Source organism: Scomber japonicus, chromosome 10 (genome assembly GCF_027409825.1).
Source record: "Scomber japonicus isolate fScoJap1 chromosome 10, fScoJap1.pri, whole genome shotgun sequence".
Lineage (NCBI taxonomy): Eukaryota > Metazoa > Chordata > Actinopteri > Scombriformes > Scombridae > Scomber > Scomber japonicus.
Window position 1 is genome coordinate 17,662,974 of NC_070587.1, and position 20,879 is coordinate 17,683,852.

General features: G+C 38.7%; 1 protein-coding gene across 1 annotated transcript; it reads right to left on the bottom strand.

The window, feature by feature from the left end:
* Nucleotides 1-725: 725 nt before the first annotated feature.
* Nucleotides 726-9,145, bottom strand: cmc1 (C-x(9)-C motif containing 1). The gene is made up of 4 exons (XM_053326823.1): nt 9,051-9,145; nt 8,550-8,642; nt 1,987-2,077; nt 726-1,749 (listed from the first exon to the last, which is right to left on the bottom strand). Exons 1-4 carry the CDS (start codon nt 9,067-9,069, stop codon nt 1,629-1,631), a joined length of 324 nt encoding a protein of 107 aa, XP_053182798.1. The 5' UTR covers nt 9,070-9,145; the 3' UTR covers nt 726-1,628.
* Nucleotides 9,146-20,879: the final 11,734 nt, after the last annotated feature.

Consider the following 20,879-nt stretch of genomic DNA (forward strand, 5'->3'; position numbering starts at 1 on the left):
TTACAGTTGAAACCAGATATAACACAAATTCCTATCAATTACACGCTGTCTGTGATGGAGACAAGCAGTCAATCACAAAGCAGCTCTGCAAAGACTACTAATTAATTACTATTTCAATGTTTGAAGTCATTTATCCATGAAAATGCCAAACTTTTCCAGGTTACAACTGAAAGTATAACAATCTACTGCTTCTCTTTCTGTGACATTACATTATGAGATCCTAGCAGTCCATGTGAAAATAATCTGTTGAACAGATGAAAGGATAATGCAAATACTAGTTATTGTCAAATCCAATACCATCCTGTTTCACATATAATTATAGTTGTACAGTGTGCAGATTGGCATAATTGAAGCATAAACATTTAAGCTTAAAACTATAAGCGTGCAACACTGACATGTCATATGAAAGCATAACAACATGAAACAGGTAAAGGGGTCCCCATAACCCAAATTTTTTTTTTTTTTTTTTTTTTTATTGCTTTTCATTAAAAACTGAATAAGTAAAGTGATGTGCCGTTCAAATTCCTTACTATTATTTACTATATTGGAAAAAAGTACTTCTTGTGTTCTTAGTGTGGTCTGACTTTAAGGCCAACAACTCAAAATTTGACAGTAATTAAAGATGATCTGCTGTCAGTGTTCTTACAACTGAAATATAGAACATTTTCAAATGGAAAATCTGTCACATATAACTATTTAAAACCCAAATATAGCACCCATTTTAATCAGAAAAGTATTGCAGTGACTATCCACTTTCAAATTCACTGCAGGTGAAACAAAGTGCACAATGCACTGCAGGCTCATTCAAATCAAAGATGCCTGGATGTGAAAGCTATTGTGACACATTCACAGCAAAAAGAACACAACAGAAATACATCATTCATGTCACATATTTACTGGAAAAAAGAAACCAAAGTTTATCTAAAGAATAGTGCATTCATAAGCATTTCATGTTTCATAGAATTTTACACATTTATTTGGATGTGTCACACATGTTTCTGCTTGGTTAGAGGATTCTTACATACAGTGTACACATTTTTATAACATTATTTTCAGGTTCTTTATATGTTAATGTACTCTTTCTTCTGCAGACAATGGTCCAAGCTGTGGAGCCAGGCATTAGCAACAAAGTACACTCATCATTACTGCACTCATCATTGCATGAACAATTTAATGACACCATTTATAACTGCACACCTCCTAAGTGAAAGCACTACACTCTCATGAAGATCTCTCAGGTACAGCTACAGGAGGTCACTGTTCCATGATCAGTAAATGTCATGTTAGGAAGATTGTATATTCCTGCTTTGATTACACTGCTGATAAGATGAAGTGAAGATCATTTGAATGTGACATTTGCAGTCTTCTGATGGACAATGCTTTGAAAAGTTGCAGAATATTTAAAAATATGCATTGTTTTTGATTAAATAACCACTCTTGAAAACACAAGTAGGTTTCCGTCAGACACCCCACAGACTTAAACCCATAAGTGCAACAGGCGTGTTTATTCATTAGTAATAAACTCTGCCAGATCGCCTGCATTTATCCTGCATGACTTGAAACTTGCTCTGGACTAAGCCTCCTGCTCCACACCGTGTGAGCCAAGTTATTGAAGTATCATCTGTCTGTTACATGCTGGTTGGGAGTTTTTGTTTCCTGTCCTTGCTTGGGATCCCCGTCCTCTGAAACTCCAGTTTCTCTTTGATGTATTCCTGCTTACACTCCTCGTAGAAGGCAGGATCCCTATAGCTGGTGGAAGACAGCAGGCACAATATTTATTTTCAGAATGACTGCAGCCTGGTATGACTATCATTTTGATGGTGATCATATGACTATTGAAACTTGAAAGATTAACAGTTATGAGTGTCAGTAAAGGTGGAAGAGTGTGGGTTTGCCCACCCAAAAAGTGTTGGTGGGATGACACGTGCAGTAACACATGGCGAGCCACCTTGCTAAGTGTTGCAGAAGAGACTGCAAAATACTCACTATTGTGTCAGACAATCCTTCATCTGTGAATTCTCTTCTCGACACTTGAACACCATGAGGAAACTGGATTCTTTGCAACAGTGGTTGAAGGCTGGAGGAGGGTGGCAGAGACAGGGAGAAATGATCAGAAAAAGTGGACATGTACAACAGCTTCAAATATACATTTTATTAATGGAACCTGCTTCCAATCTATTAACAGCCTACCTTTAGCCTTAAATTATATGATCCTGAAGTACGAGCACAGACGAGGGAAGAAGCACCCACAAACTAAACCAAGATGGGCCTCATCTTGGTAGTGTACCACAAGAAGGAACCTGGTTAGAGGTCACCTTGCCATGCTCTTATCAAACTGAAACCTATGTTTCCAAGGACAGAACCTAACTGTACTGGCCACAGAGTGGTTGTACCTGTGGTTACCCTTTTTCCACATCTGTGGCTCTGTAACAGTCAACCCATCACCCGCAAATATAGACGTGGGTGCCCCCTGTGAATTAAATATAGGTTATGCTTCACTGATCACAGTGCCCACAGTTAATAACAATAACTATGTCTGAAAAAGAAGTGTTTCCTGGAGATCACAGCCCCCTTCGAGAACATTGCTATACTTTTTATGTTATTATTGTCTTTAACGGATAAAATTAAGCTGAAAGTTAAAAGATCACACCTTCTGACAATCCTTACACTGGATACATTCTGCAGTCTATTATAACAGAGTTGTAAAGATATTTATTATATAGTGCTATTTAAATAAAGGCACAAAGAGGCTTAGTTAAAAAATAATGTTCACACCATCTGAAATAATGGTGAAAAAAATGGAGAAAGTTCAATTTAACAGCCTGCAATTTTAACCCGATTGAAAAATGTTCAACTTTTGAGAAAGACTTTCTCAGTTCACTTTGACCCATTCAAGTCACTCTGTTCTATACCAACTGCAACGATTGGTCAATTAATCGATTAGTTGTCAAATACTAATTTTTGATAGTTGACTAATCTAGTATTTTCAGGTTTCTTTAGTATTCTATGACAGTAAACTGAATATCTGGGTTATGGACTGCTGGTTGGAACAAAACAAGACATTTGAGCACATCATGTTGTGCAAAAGGAAACGGTGACAGATTCATCTATAATAAAAATAATTTGTTGCAAATTGTTAGTTACCGAGGAAACAACTTGAAAGAAGGTGCGCACTTAATCGATTGAATGTCATTTGCTATAAAAATGAAAAGACGGGCGACCGGTCTTCTATAAGGAGGCCTCAGTGACACTGTGCCCTGGCTAGTGGTGTATCCCTGATTAAACGTGCAAGGTCCTCATTGTAAACAAGCTGCTGAAGAGACTGAGTCTTCACCTTATTAGCAAGCTCTTTCTCAAGGCTTTCATTAAAAAGCACTGCCCTTCTATCTCCTCTCAAAACATCTGACATCATAATTACCTTTATCAGTAACATCAGTATGGTTATCACACAGACACTTTCATCAGGATGCAGAAGTGAAAAAAAGCAACTGCAAAACCAATTTAGAGAAGCAGAACAGTGCGACTAATCTAATCAACAAACGCCTCATCCCTGTCCCGTGGTGCTAATAGAGGCTACAGAGGGTTGCCTTTCTGATCACACATCAGTAGCGACACTAAAGACGAATATATGATGCTGGCTTTCTGTCAGAAGAGGCCTTTTTAAAGAAAAGTGTGATGCCACCTTCACTTTGGATGGATATGTTGACCATTTTAAAGATGCAGAAGTGTATTTTGGCAGTTAGAAGAAAGCAGAAGCAAGAGGTTAAAACGTTCAGGGGAGATTTGGACCTCAAGAGAAAGGTATGTTTGAAATCTCTAACACATAATTCATCACGACAGCAAATAAATATCATGTATGCATTTCTAAGCAATTAAATGAATGAAACAATAACTTAAACATAGATGACGGGAACATTATTTTTTCTTCTTCTTCTTCAGTACCAGACAAATCCAATCCACAACCATTTAGTTTTCGTATGGCATCTTCTGATGCAAATCAAAGCCCTGTCAAAACGTGAGCGGAGTCAATGTGAAAGTGATTGCTAATTGACTACGTAGGCTGTTCAAAGTGGTTTGGCATCGAAAGACGTGAAAGTACTCACATCAATCATCAGCGCGATAGGAAAAGTCACGTCAAGCAAAATACAAAGAAAAAAAACTACAAAGGAGTTGCGAGCAGGTCAGTAACACTTGGCTGCAACCTACAACAAAGCCTGTGATACAGTACACAAAACGTGGGGTGTTTGGAGCCACATATGCAGAGACAGATAACACAGGAAAACATGCTTGTAGATTGTGCTTTTTTACTCTTCTTTGTAAAACACTGTTGTAGACACACATGTGGGAGCCCAGCATAGACACAAACATACAGCGTGATAGATGATAGAGGGTGGAGGATGGAGGTGTGAAAATGAGTGGGACGAGAAGCTAGTGATGTGAGAGGGGGGTTTCCACTACCCACACACAGCCACTGTCTGTCCCATCACCTCGGGAGGGGAGGCATGTGTGAGCAGTGCACTACTGGCTCATCAGATTTCTACAAACCACATAACCTAGTCACTATCTGGTTCATGTGTTGCCGCAGTAGACGGGGCATACGTGAGCAAAAAGCTGCAGCCACGATTTCCATGCAGATGAAGCACCTGCTGCCATGTTGGCTGGCATGCTCCCTCAATTCAGAGAACGTAAGTGGACCCAAACAGCAGGTGTTCGCGGTGGCAGGAAACAGTTGAGCCAACGAGAGTCAAAAGTTCAGGCACAGGAACAAAAAGATTAAGAAGAAAGTCCTTGGAAGAGACAGATCACAAACTTTGATATAAACAAACAAAGTGTTGCAGATGTGACACCATCGACTGGAAGGTACCATCTGAATAATAATTATAACGTCAAATGCCTTCACAGTCCGTGTTTAGTGTTCCCATACCGAAAGTGAGGCTTTTATAGCTGATATACTGTTTAACTTTTATTACTCAGTTATACAACCTTTCAAAGAGTTAGTTGATGTCTTCTTCATCAAGCAGTTTTGATGCAGACTGTAAAACTAAACAAAGGGGTGAGTGGTAGTAACCTAAAGTGAAGTTTCACTATAATGAGAAGTGAATATTACAGATCTAGAAAAATCTGAATGGAAGATTAATCATACTCTCATACTTCAATAACATGCAAACTGCTAGGGGTGCAACGGTAACCCACGGTACGGTCCGTACCTCGGTTTTTTGGGCCACGGTTTCGGGTTAGGTTTCGGTACATGTTTTGTGCAAAGAGAACAACTTATCTCTTTATTTTGCTTGTCAGCTAAAACTGTTTACTGTACTGTTTCACAGTAAACAATTACAGTATCACTGGTGTACTGAATAATTTAACACTTTCCTTTCACACTTTCAATGGTAAACTGCCTCTTATTCCTTGACTACTTGTATAAGCTGTACAGTATAAAATATGTATAAAAAATTACACTGGGTTGGGGGAGGGGGGGGGGTGCAATCGGTGTCAGTCCGGTGGGGGGGGGGGCTCGGTCTAATAAGCTGCAACACACAGCTATAAGGATGTTGTACTCTCATACGCGCTGCATTGATAGTCTCACTCACACACACACACACGTACAGTCACTCACTAGCGCACACTCTTGCTTGCTCGATCCAGATTCTGGGAGATTGTAGCTCATTTGCGGGCATCAGGGAGCCGCTATCAATGTACGGGAGACTCCCGCAGGTATTCAACAGTGAAACCGAAATTAACCCACACCAGAGATTTGAATGAAGCCGGTGCTTCTTCAAACTTTTCTCTGTCAACTCCTCCGCTAATGCTGTCCATGCCTCTTTGTTTTCTTTTTTCCACTTCTGTTTGTGAGCTGCACCTTGAACCTGCTCCAGTTACTGTGTGAGAGGGGTTGAGTGGGTGGAGGCACAACAGTGATTGGACATTAACTCGTGGGGAGGGCTTTTCACCTGCCTGGACGGACGGACGGATAGACACACACACACACACACAGTGGTCTGTAAAGCATCAATGCAAAATGAATTGCGAAACCGAAAACCCGCGGTCCATAAGGTCGTATTGTACCGTGCAGAGCGGACCGAACGGTTCAATATTTTACCGAGTACCGTTGCATCCCTACAAACAGCCCACTCTGCACAGCTCACAGTATGATACGACTTATAATATATGATACTTTGGTAGTGAAAGCTCTGAACCTTACAATGGACACATAGCATTGAGTTCAATTTCATTTTTGACTTTTTCTTAAACTTTGTTCTCCTTGAATATGCAAGGACTGAATTTGGGTTGGTGCAAAGTTGAATTTCCTCTATAAATACCACCCAATACAATGCATACAACTGTTTAGTCCACAGGGGTCTCACAAGCTTGCATTTAATTAAAGGGGGAGGGGTGAATTGAGCTAAATGATGGATATCAAGACGTGGAAAAAGAGAAATAGTGCTTTATGGCCTTTGCTGTTATAATGTGTGTCAGAAGTTTGGTTCCATTACAGCTTTCATAACAAACCCAGAAATCTGTCAGAGTAGGACTAGCACAGGTGGAATTAACATTAATGATGGCTGCATTGCATTTAGATAAGTCAGTTCCAGGACTCTGCTATTGTGCATGCTAACTCACTGACATGTTTTATTGAGACAACTGGTGAATTCATGAAATGGTGCAACCATTAATGTTACCTGTGCTTTTCCTGCTTTAAGAAGTCAAAATGTGTGCAGTGAAAAGCGTCTATAAAGACACATTACTGTTCATTATGTACACCGTGCCAAGACTAATGCAGTTTAATACAGCCGCCCTGTGATAAATGCTACCTTCATTAAGGTTTGTTCAAACTGTTTCAGAGAGGTGTTCATTCAACTTAAAAGTAATTTTGGAGCCTGTAGGTTGTGATCAGTGTTGAAAGTGGCTGTTGGATTCTAAACTCTACCAACCATTCATATTTTTTACAACAAACTTGTAACAAACTTTAGTATAATTTTTGTTTTGCACACATCTTCCCCCCAAAACCATACTAATTTTAATATTGGGTTGAGCAAATCACCAGCATGTCACAGCAGATATAGACTTTCTGACCTATTCGTTGGATTTACACGCCTTTGCTTTCCTAAAATGTCAACATTGATTGCAGGCATTTTGTTTTGCCTTTTTTTAAATGTCTCACTCTTTGATAGACTTTGGACTTGTCATAGCAGGAAAAGCACAAGGGCAATTAATTTAATTAACAATCGCTCAGTTCTATGAAGTACTTCAGTGCATCACTCCAGTAAGGCAGCATGCACAGTACCAACACTCAGCAAGTGGCTCAGCTAAATTCAATGCAGTCACAGATGGATTACCACACAGGCAAATTGTGTCAATAGTTTTTGGTAATAAAATCAAATACAATTTGTTAAGGAATTTGAAACACTGACATACATATCTGATACATTTGTTCTATAATTAATTTCTATTCAAATAAATTATTTGACTAATATAATAATTATTCCAGCTCAGGAGGACTGTCTTTCGCTGCCATGTGTAGTTTGCTGGAGCACTATGAAACAGGAGGTAGGGTAAGGTAAGGGTGTCATTTAAGAGGTTGAATTCAGTCAATATTGATGTTATTAACAAGACCTATGCTTTTTTTCTGCATGACATGCTATAAAACAGGTCTGTTTCCTCATATGCATACAATGATTTTTTTAAACACTGACTAAGAGTGTGCATCCCTATAAACCTCCATACAATCAATAAAATTGTGTTGGATTTAACTGACAAATATGACAATCACAATGATTGATCACATTGTATCAGAACTTGTGAGCTTACTAAACCCAATTACAATCAGTGTAGAGGAATTGCATTATAATGTCTGGTGTTTTAAAGTTGACAAGAAACTCTTATGAAGACACAAGGATGGTTATGGTTCTACTTTCCTGAATGAAACAACAACTCTCTCTCATACAAAACACCAAGGCCATTTCTTGCTATACGCAGACTGCTAATGTGCTCCCTGACCACTAGGGGACTGTCTCACAAATCTATTTTTTTCCTCAAAAGTAAATTGAAACTTTTGGTAATCAAGCATCCTTGTATTGACCTAATACACATACATTATTTAAGCTCACAATGGCTAAAATTAAATATATGTATAGATCAAAAGGCTGTTTTTGTTCAGAGAGCTCTTTACTGTACAAGCAAACCAAGTTAAAAGTCTTCATCGGACTCTCATGTATTGGCGTACTGACATTGACAGCTGAGTTGGTCAAGTCCGTCAGGTCTGACAGTGAGATTGCTAGATAAAGGACAACAGTTATTCTATGCACTGTCACTATGGAAGGATAAAGGAATTAAGAATACATTAATTTAACTGGTGATGGTAACAGTGCAGCTAAGTTCCTTATGTGTAAAAAGCAGCATTTGGTCTCATTGTATTGTCTGTGGTGTAGGTTTGGCATGTATTCATGACTTCTTGAAATGAGGGGGGTGCAAACATGATTTTTCATAAGGCCCCAAAAAGCTATAAACGCCCCTGCAAAGACAGTGACACAAGGACACACACACACACACACCTTCTACTTTCTCAGAACAGAGCACCTTGGCTTTCTCCCTCATCATTTTGGGGACGAGGACATCTTTCTCCACATGCCTCAGATGGACCTCCTCTGAAATGGCAGGGCAGAAAGAATTAAAGAAAGAAAGTAAGAAAGATATGCAGATGAACCATCACAACATGCTCACAGTCACCTATGAGCTTATCTGCAGTTTGTGCTTCATATCAGTTACCCTTTCTTTATTCACATTAAAGACATATATGCAGCATTTCAAGGCATATACAATCCTAACTTAAACCCATTATAAGGAAGGTGGTGAACAGAGCAGCATGCGGAGGACCATTTCTTGACTTTTCGTTGCGATAGCAATTTGACTTAGCGTTAGCTAGCTACACATAACATTTACATTTCCTGAATGGAGTGAACAAAATAAATACAACCCAATACATCTACGTTGCGAGATAAATACACATCATGCAAGGAGTATCAAGCATTTAAGACGAAAGAGACGTTTAATACCAGTTCGGGCTGCTTCCATTGCGATGGCGTTTCTCAAAACATTAAACAACTCAACCAATGTGACCTAGCTTACGCAAACGCTCCAAACACTTCCGCTGACGTAATCAGTCGACGTTAGGAACAACAAATCCCAGTGCCACGCGCGCATTTGTAGTCCCGTTAATAAACAGTACAGCACTGTTTCTGTCAGTCTTTCAAATTCACGTCAGAGATAGTAAGTAATGTAACTCTGTGGTCCATTTAGTAGTTAACTGTAAAACGGAGTTTTCTGATGCGCTGTACTTGCAAAACAAAGACACAAAGAATACAAAGTTACTTAATAATTATAATACATATTTTCTTAAATAATGTTATTTCATCCCATAGACATTCAACAATTTAGCCAAGGTAACCTGATAATGCTGTTTGACACACTTCAGACTACACCAAATATATTAAAAACAAATAAATAAATAAAAGGTCTGAATGTCTGAAGGCATTTATTTGTCTCTGGCTCTGGGAAAGAGGGGAAAAAACAGTAACATACCCCAAAATTACTATTTCTGAATCACCTTAATCAAATCATAGCCTACACAGATAACTAATGTAATAACTAATGTAATATTTATTCACTTGCATTCACTGAGCCTCCCCTGAAAGTGTTTGGAGACCCCTGAGGAGCCCTACCTACCACTTTGAAAACCTCTGCATTGGAGCATTACATTGATAATGCACCAGACATGTGGAGGTAGGTGTGAAGATTGTTCTTGTAAATTAAATAACTCAACTCACAATTAAACAAAACACATCATCTGTTCTGCTATTAGCTCAAAGTTAGACTTAACGGTATACTTGGACAGCACATAGGCTACAGTAGTCAAAACAATACAATTGTGGAAGTATTACTGCCTTTGTTTTATTTGTTTATTTGGATCTCTTTCGGCTCAAAGCTAATCTCCCAAAAGGCCATCCTAAAATCACAATAAAATATTTTCTGAATTTTACAGGCCTGCAGACCTTCATACTGAATATTGTATACACATGATTGTAATATACTCATACTCACACATCCAGTTAAGCTTAATCATATACAAATACACAATATCTGCACATACACACTTCATTTACATAGACACATCTGCATGCATAAATAAAATAATATATAAAAATTTATTATTATTATTGTAATCAATTTAAATCAATGCACACATTTTGAAAATGTACTAATACAAGTACTGCATTCTGACAACCACTCATTTGAGTCTACAGCCCATGATACAGCAGTCATTAGTCATATTGTTACACATTATTGTATTGAGTTCCACTGTTTGATACTGTAGTCCTGAAAATGAAGGTCCACCTACCTATTTGGCAATACACAGTTATTTTTTAATCTATGTTCTTTACAATAATTTTGTGTTCATCTTGCATCAATAATAGTGTGGTGGACGCAGAATCATATTACACTCATTAAAAAGTATTTGTTTTCTAATTTGGGTGCACACAATTTAGTTAACATTGTCTTTTGGTCTTTAGTTGTGAATAATTACTTTTTCTTTGTTCTCCTGAGCTCCTCTGGCAAAAGGCCGGAAGCATTGGGAAAGGGAGCCTCTTCTGGACCGCCCACAGGAAGTAGGAAGCAGCCATCATGAAGATGGGAAAAGGGGAAGGCTGAAAACCACCACCTGTTAATGGACTATTTATTTTGAAATATTATTATTACTATTTATTTTCTTGGTATATAGGTTTCAGTTAAGTTTAGTTATTATAGATGATGATTTGATGTTTTAATTGTTACTCAGTGTCCCCCTTTTGTGTCTGTGTTGGACTAGTCCACGTGTATATACAAGAGGTCAGTTTTGATTGTGTTGCCTTCAGTTGAAGCCTTAGTTCCATTATTGTTTATTTGACCTTAGAATTTTGGGCCCAACTTTTGTTCTTTCGTTCTCACTTTTTTGGATTTTTGGTGTACTTTAATTAAATATTTTCCTTTTTACACCGGTGTCCTTCGTCTATCTGCTTGGTCCCTGATAAATAGTTTATTATGAATTCTTATTGGTCTTTTGAATGTCTGATTGTTTTCCAAATTGTGCAACTGAATATTGTTTCACATGTTTTCCTGCTGTGGGCTATCCCCTCATGTAGTGCAAGTAACTCACTCCTATTTCAATCCCATATCGTAGGATCACTTTTATTGTCTTGTTCAGTGCAGTCTTCAATCTGTCTTTGTTTCTCTAAGCGTTGTTGCCCCACACTGAACAGCAATAACTTGTATATATTAGACTGTGAGATATAACTTCAGGTAAGAAGCTTGTAATTCATACAACAATCCAACCAGTATAAGTCATTTTCATCACCTTTTTAGAAAGGTCAGTGAAACAAGCTGTCCATGTCAAATTGTTTTGTAACAGTTTAACTTAAATGGCCCCCAAATGTTTGAACATTTTGCAAAATTTGAGATCTCCAATTGTGTTGACTATATTCTTTTGATTATGGAAATATTTTTTATCATTATGTTGTTAAAGACAGAATTACATAGTTATGTGTTCTTGTTTATTGTCCCCTCTCCAGGGGTTTTATTTGTTATCTATTAAAGGGTGTCTTAGTTAAGAAAGGATGTAGCAATCAGTGTTCATCTATTGTCATAATTGAATTACTGTTAAGTTCATGTAATTACATAACTTCATTTGTTAAATGATCTACAGGCTTTAAACGTATTGGATAGTTTAGCAGATTTACAAGATGTAATTTATGGATGTAATAATAATAATGATACTAGATTTTTTTTTCTTTCTAGTAGATATTTTCTTTGTTGCTTCTCTCCTGCAAAATGATCAACAATTTGGACCAAATGGCAAGATTGAAATTAAGCCATAAAAATGTGAAAAACAAAAAAAAATAATCCACTGAAACTGCAATGACATCCACCATGGTATATCTGAGCCTGCACCACAGACTGCATGTTGAGCACAGTAAGCCTGACCACAGTCAGCTGTGTGGCGGACTGGCTGTCTAGATCCCATGCAAAGAGGCCCCACCTGTTCAGCCAAAGCGACAGGTACACACCCGCAGACACACACGCACACCTTGAAGCAAAAAGCAAGCTTCACACCTTGCCTAGACTATAGACTTCAGTAAGAAACAGGTGTAAACAACCCACCTCCACATCCAAACCACACACACACACCCAGTGCGCCTTCACAACTTACACTCACCCACACACACCACTGCCAGTGGCGATACAGTGAATATCTTGCCTGTCTGCCTGAAGTTCTCACGGCTCTTTGACCTTACAACGCTGAAGCTGCCAGTTTCCTCTGTGGAGGAGCACATTCTTTTCATCTACAAATCAAAGGCCAGAAAAGATACGAAAAACAATAACTTCTACAAGCAGAAAAAGGCTCCTTTAACAAACAGCGACCACAGGCCCTCACCTGTACACAGCACGTGATTTGTTTGTGTACTGTTGACTTAAACGCATACAGACAGATGGACACACATATCTCCAAGCTCAGCCAAACACCCCTCCCAGACAGCACACTCTCCTGCTTCCATCCCTCTTGGCACCAGGTGGATATCTGCAGATTTTAATATTATCAGACCTCTCCAAACTGCAACACAAGCCAATTTTACACAACAGGGCCAAATGGAGCTCATACGAATGATTGCATTACCACTGAACTAAATCTGGCAAAAACAATATTTTAATATCTCTTGAATACATGACAAAACATGAGCTTTATTCCATATGTTTTATCCTGCAAGTAATATGCACCTGCAAAAAAATGCTGATGCAACTCCACATATATTTGAAACTCTAATGAAAAAAATAGTTTACTACACTCGACAGGTGTCTGGCAAAGATAACTGAACATGTCATATTTTCTTGAAAAATAAATTGAAAAGTAAATGACTGTAAGAGCAGAGGCTAAACAATGCCCCCCAGGGAAGAGGAAATGTCTTATAATGGAAATAAAATTTGGGATAACAAATAAAATCTAACACTTGATGATAAAGAAGATGCTTTCTGTATGGACAAATAATAATAATAAATTTCTGTATGCACTGTTCTCTGAATTTGTACTAATGCAAATAGTCATTTTGACCAAGTGGCATGAACAAAATAAAGCCATTAGATAAAACAAATGTTCCACTGCCCTCCATGCACACTGTGCAAGATTGTATTGTCTGTATTGAGGTTTGTATTATGCATACAAAGAAATAGAAACTAAAACATTGTATGGCTCTCTATTGAAAAAACACAATACAGTGCATCTCTTTTTGATGTCTGTTGTAATTATGTTTTAAGTTTCACCTTCAGTTTTCAGCAGTGTTGTTCTCTCTGACACGTGTGTGTTTTTTAATTTTTTTTAAAATCATGACTCAACTCAAAGAAAACAATCCTCTCTCTTCCTTTAAATTATATTTTTATATGATCACAGATTTTGCAAGAATGTATATAGAAAACAGGTTGAAAAGATAAAAGGAGTGGCAATATTAAAACCATTCAAACAGCTGTGAAATATCCCTTTTTGCGACCAGCAGTATCAGCACATCAAAATGTTTTTACATTGCTCATGGCTCTGCATTGTCAAAACCAATTTGTTTTTGACCATGTTGTATTGTTATGAAACAGGGAAAGTCATCTCCTACAGAAGGAAATTAACGCCTTGAAGAGAATTTGTTTATTTGCTTTTTAGCAACACTATTAGACTCCCATATATGATTATTTTGTTTCTTAGTAAATGTGCCTTTAAAACTGTATATTAATCTCTAAAATACAATATAAGATGGAAAAGAAATCACATACATTCTATGTTTGAGGAAACTCAAGAACATGGGAGATTGTAAGCAAGCCCTGACCAAGCCCAGTTGACTCTGCTGCATTGTGGAGACTGCTCTCTACCCCAGGTAGCATGCCGGCTGATATGGCAGTGGCACGGGCTCCCAACACTGATCCAATATTACCCAAGCAGCAGGGCCCCATGAACCTGGCAGAAGGAGGTTAGCAAAGTTAAACCCTCTTACTACATGCCTCACTGCTCAGGGCCAACCACCAGCTCCTCCAACTGTCCACTGACGGGCACAGAACAAGGCCCCTGTCAGAGAATGTTAAAGGGTCATTGACACTGACACCTCTTGCACTTGTGAGACTCCTGAAAACCAGTTCTTGATGTGTCATGTATGTACCTCTGATTTATGATGTTATTTCTTTTACTTGAATTTCTCCTGAATTATATGAGCTTATATATTTTACTCATTTATTTATGTGCTTGTTGCTTGTGCTTTTATTTCACACGTGTGTGTATAGCCTCAGTGCCGCTTGATATACGTGCTCTTCTGTTCTTAATTTTTGTGTGTCATACATGAGGGGCTTACCTGTACATAGGTTTCTGACATTTTTATTTTTCACTTAAACTTGAAAAGAGCTATTTAAATAAAATGGTTATTATTATTTTATTCAGATAGGAATAGTATTGTAGCACTGATTAAAGTAAAGGAAAATCTGTTGCAACAAGACATATAGTTTATATTACAACAAGTGCTAAAACAGATTTTACCTTACAAAGGAGAAGGTGGAGACATTTAATTAAGACTGATCCTTTAAGTAATTTCAATGAGCAGAATCCCAAGCCAGGCTGTGTGTTTTCCTAAACACTCCTCTCCTCTGTTGCAGCCACCCGCAGCAAAAAAGAAGAGGTGTGTTCTGCTTTTCTCATCCGCACGTCTGCCTCTGTTCTCGCTCCTTCATATCTGTGACTTCCAAGACGTCGCTCAGCCGGCAGATGGGGTGTGGAGATGAGATTTTAGAGAGTGTTTAAGCTCGAGCTGTGGGGAGCCTCTTCAGGGTCGATGGAGAGCAGATTATCCAACGGCTCGGGTGAGGGGATTACAAACCTACAGGCAGACCTCTGCTGTTGAGTCCTGCTGTGGGGCACCTTCCGCAGGTCACCCCTGGGAAATTTGGCAGTGGCAATTATTCTCAATGTCAACTAGGTGTGTCTTGATATTAAAATGAGTCCCAGCTTATTAGCTTCACTCCTTCCTCCTTCTTGCAGGCGTTTGGTGATGATTTGACATAAATTTGAAATATTTCTGCTGAAATAGTGATGATGATTTGTAATGGTGTTTGCTACACTGACTGATGATAGAGGCAAGTATGAACCTTCTACTGCCTTCTAAAACATGTAGATTTTTGTTTTCTCCTCAGTCACTCCACTTTCCTATTTTGCTCATAGGGCCCAGATAACCTGATATGTGCCAGAAATTAAGGATAATGAGATATATCTTTAATAATGATAATAACCCTTAACTCCAGCTCAACTGATACAAGATTGCAGCAATAATGGCACTGATTTGGACCAAATGATAGTATTTAGAATGTATTTAATATTCAGAAAATCACCAGACACTGAAAGTAAGCTGATCTCCCACCTGCCCAGAATAAAGTTATACTGTGATATTTAAATGGGACAGAAAGCCTTTTTGCTTAACCTGGCTCCGGTTGTGTTGGCACCACCTGAGCAATGTCAGGATGCATTTCCTCTCAAGCAAGTGAAGGGGTCTGCCACTGTGCCGCAATCTGCACCCGCTTCTCAGGCAGGCTAAACCCTTTGACACCACAGTTTTTAATTAAAATTACATTAGGAGTAATCAGCCGGAAGAGTTGGGAATGGAGGTCAGAGGGATTGAAGGAGGGGTGGGTGAACGGAGGAAGGGCTTGGTTAGATGGTAAAGGGGCAGGGTTTGACCCTATAACCAATGATATCTGCTGCCAGGTCGCTGAATATGTTACTATTGCCATGCCTGGTCACCTTACAGTTGGTTTGTACAGTCAGTGATTTTATTGGGCTGTCTTAAGCTAATGTGGCTATAATACAACACATTTCTGTCTCTAGTTTTACTGCACATGGTTACAGCATTTCACATAAAAATATGACATAAGAACAATTCATTAAATATTAGATAAAAGCTTAATAACTCCCTTCAAAGACTGCAGTGCAATATTCATCTTACTTATTCTGACTTACCTGCTCTACAATTAAGTTGTAGAAAGTCCCCCTCCCCCTCTCTCTCTCTCTCTCTCTCTCTCTCTCGCTCTTTTTTTTTTTTTTTTGGAGACACATCTGGCTTTCACACTGCATCCGTAAAAGGGGAAGACCAAATGTTAATATGACTTCTATCCTCCCAGAAACAGGAGAGCGCTGAAGAGAGAAAGGTACAAAGACCCTATTCGTTCTCACTTGAGGGCTCTCGCCAAGATAATTATAAGCTTTATGAAAGTACACAGGTAAAAGTGGAAGAAACCCACCGAAAGAATGGATAGACGGGAAGAAAATTACTTTTCCCCTCTGCTTTCGCTTTATGCCCCCTTTAACAAGAAATGAAATGGCAAAGGATGGAGGAGGCCTTCTTCAGGAGGCATCCTGGGGCTTTTGCAGCAAGACAAACAGGGACAAGGAAGAGTATTCAGCCCTTCTTGTGTTTCTTCCATTCATTAAGGCAGCAAACCTTTGACCATTCTACAATGACCAGAGTTGTGCCTCATTACACGGTCCAACCTGATGAAAAGATGAAAAGGACAGAGACAAGGACGTTGAGGAGAGCAGAAATGAAGACCATGCCATTTGAATAGGAGTTTGGTATAGAATCCACTAGCACTAAACAGTAGCAAAGAGAACATCTTGTCTTTTGATAAAGTTTTTTTTTTCTTTTTCTATCTGTCTCCCTCTTCTTTCTCTGTGCTTTTCTGTAGAATATGATCCTCTCTAGGCTTCTGTACCCACATTGCCTACTCTGTGCTGAGTGTCTGAATGCGGTTAATTATCTAAAAGGAAAAGTTTGTACCTGTTGAAAAGCTACCCTTGGTTGCTTGGCTTGTTAATGCCAACAAAAAGCAGCCATAGTGGATGGTCAGAGGATACCACATGCTGCGGAGAGCCTTTCAGACATGTCCCTAATAAGAATGCAGTGGTGAGAGCTCCTCTGAATGCACGCAGGGGAGAGGTAGATAGGTAGAAAGGAGGAAAGAAAAGAAAGGGGGAAAAAAACATCTTTTACCTCTCCATCTATAATTACTCCAAATGAAGAATAGGCTGAAGAAATGGCCAGGGAGACTTTCCATTATGACAGAAAAAAAACCCATCAAGTAGAGAAGGCAAAGCACAAGATCGATAGTTTTTTAAAGGATGAAAGAGAAGTTTTTATAACATCTCAGAAGTAACGACGTAGGTGTGTGTATGTATCTGTGTGTGTGTGTATGTGCAAAACTAAAATCACATTTGTGACTTATAAATGTACAAAAGCACTGTCCAGACTCCATAAAGTGCACCATTATGTTTTCTCTCTCAGTCCAACAGTCAGTATGTTTCAGTATAGTCAGCTGTAGAAACAACTATCTTCATCTTTGCAAGATAAGTTTTGTCTATTCCTTTCACAATATGCACACATATTCCTTTTAATCATCTATTTTTTCCCCCCACTTTATCTAATGAACTGCAACCCTGAGGCAAGACGAGTGCCACTTCTTTTCCTCTCTGTTAGTATCAGACCGAGATGTAGCTTGTGTGTTGGGCTGACAGCGAACTGCGTTTGTGTGTGTGTGTGTGTGTGTGTGTGTGTGTGAGTGTGTGTGTATGTGTGTGTGTGTGTGTGTTTGTGTATGTACGAGACCCGCTGACCTGAGAGGAAGTGTTATTTCATGTTGTAAATGGCCTGTAAATGTTTTCACAGGTTCACAGGGAGAGTTGTTTGTGGTGACGCTTGGGGAGGGGTCAAGCTTGGCTCGCGGTATTCTTGTCATCGGGCCTTTCACACCTTAAAATAATTGACACATTGCACGTTCTCACATACACATACACACACACACACACACACAGATGCAGACACGTGCAAAGTGCAAGTTTTGCACACACCAGAAATATGCTAAAGATCAATGTCTGCATGTACGCAGATATATGCAAGTTGATATTCATTAAGTTTGTAAAAAGGATCTAAGTCGTTCTGATTACCACCATTCAGCTAAACAACTGTTGTCACTTAAAATTGTTAAAAGCTAAACCTATCAATGAATTCATTATGGAATTTGAAATGACTAGGTTTCACTAAGCAAATTCAATACTGTATTCACATCAGATAAAATCCCAACCTTGGTGGACACACATTTAAAAGTGCCTCTTCTTCACTTATCTAATTTGCAAAGCTTCTCTGCCATTTGCAGAGCATGAATGTGCTTTTTTCAGTGTTTCATTTATCGATGATCCTCTCTGAGAAGGTGACTAGCACTGTAGGTTTTGCAAGCAATTGACAGTGCCTTTATAGGATCAGTAGGTGTGTGTATGTCTATAATAAATTGCACTACAAATGGTGAAAAATGCACCTAAAAAATAGGAATTATCAAAAAGCAGCATGTTTATTCAATATAATCTCGTTGATTCGGCACGCTGTGTATGTGTGTGTGTATATGAGAGAGAGAGAACGAGAGAGAGAGAGAGCGAAAGAGGGACGAGTGGTTTACTGAAGAACACAGGCCTCACACATTGATAGGTGCAAAAATATACACTGCGAAAAAAAGTGACAATGTGACAGCTGAGCAATAGGAATGGGGTGAGTATGGATGACATTTGTTTTGTAGACAATAACAATCTATTTTTACTATCAGTAGTGGTATATATTTTCATCAGGAAACAAATGTATCAAGTAAAATAAAGGGGTGATATGGAAGTACTATTTTTAATCTTCCAATTCTTCACATTCTTGTTTTACCCAAAGGAAAGCATAAGGGCCAGTAAAATAGTAAAGGCTTATTCTATCCTTACTTATACAATATAATATTTTACTGACACTGACAATTTTTGGAAGGTTTTCCTACTTGTGCTCCAAATTGTCTTGTCAGTTTCCCTCAATAACCGCAGTCCTGAAGTAAGCATACATACATACATATACTATATACACACACATACACGCATATACAAACACACAGCACAGGGAGCAAGGAAGCCGCCTCTCAATTATCAACCTCTCTTCACTGCTCTCGACACCTCATGTTTCTCTGTTAATGACTGGATTAAAGCTCTGATTAACATGCACTTAACCCATAAACAGCAGTTCTCCTTCACATACTGCTGGAAAGCCAATTAAAGCAATTCGGGACCTCAATTAAGACTGATAAAGGCCAGACAACATCAGGGGTTTTGTAGGTGAGGAGGAGTGCGGGGACAAGTGTCACGTTAGCTTCTGCCAAGAGCAAGGATATGGGTCAAAACATAAAAGTAATACAAAATTCAACTCTAGTGGAGAAGAGCATAAGGCATGCTATTTGAAAAAGATGAGAATAAAATATCAAAAAGGGTCAAGGAGTGTGTAAAAATGCTTTTGGATGCAATTACTGGTATAAATAGACACATTTTAGCCATATGTCAGTTTCATTAACAAGTTTCACTGATTTGGTTTTAAAGTGGTGCTGTGCATAATGTTAGATTTGTTAGGATTTGGTGAGAACTGGCCAGATTTCTGATAGAACAATAACTTTTAATGACTGTTTTTAAAGTTGTGTACTGAAGCATGGCAAACTCCTTATTCTGGATTTGATGAGAGGAATATTAACAGGCTACAGATGAATCTAGGTAAATTCAAAAGATCTTAAAATGACCCAGACATAATTCTGTTTGTCTACCTGCTTTGTTTTGGTGTTTTTTTCAAAACAAATAAGGACTCTAAGTCACTGAGACTGTTGTCTTCCAAGCAGTTACCAATTCAGAGGGGCATTTCTACTTTCAAACTTCTAAACAAAGCCGATTAATTAACTCTCAGGCTTATACCTCTGAACCATAAAGAGCTTACAAATTACCTTGGGGGAAGTGATTACAACCATGGAAAACAATAAATCAGTCAATGAATCTAATGAAGCCTGCGTGCCGTCGCTGCCATTTCACTCTTACTCTCAGTCATCTGTGGAATAACAATGGGAAAGAAGGGGATCATAGTTAAATTGTTAATCATAATGTGATACCGCAGTCAGCAGATTCCCCATATGAGAAAAAAAACATGCTCAGGGTCCTGCCTGCTTGCTCGGTGAGGGGACATAATGCAGAAAATATTCCTTCCACCCCACTGGAGAAAGGCACATTCTTCTAAACAATACAAGTAATCTATCCATCTATTTGTATCTATGTTTTTGCCTTTACTGGGTTATTATATTGATGCCTTGTCACTGTTAAGTCAATATATAGATCTATTAAATGTCAGTGTATGTAAAATCAGTATTAAAATCAGACATATCTCATTGAATACTGTCTTTATTGACACAGTAATTAGATACTGTTGATGTACTACATCCTGTTCTAATTGAAATAATGTGTAATGTTACTTACTTGCACCCAGCAGGAATTTGTCTAAGTGATTTCTCTTTATAAGAGGGAGGTCAGAGGTCAGCTACAGAAAACCAGCCGTTGACATGATAAGTGTGTAAGAGTTTTTCCACTCTGAGTTGTCTGGATGGATGCCCCATGCAAAAGAAGCAGAGGTGGTATAAAGAATCATTTCCTCATCCCCCATTGTGTTTTTCAAGCTTCAGTGATGCACATGTTATAAGGGTGTGCTCAATTCACCGAAATGTATAGCTCTCTCTGAGGATCAGCTGGATGTCATAGAGGCAATAACTCATTACTGTGACCTGAGATCAAATTGTGACTGTCTTTGGGGGCTGCTGACACTGGCAGATGGGTGGGCAGGAATTTTTAACAGTGCAGATTGGGTGATAACGAGGAAGTACTTGAACCAGGCCTTAATTGGCATTGGCCGGAATCTTCTCGAACTTGCCGTCAGATAAGTTATTTTGGGAGTCGTGGG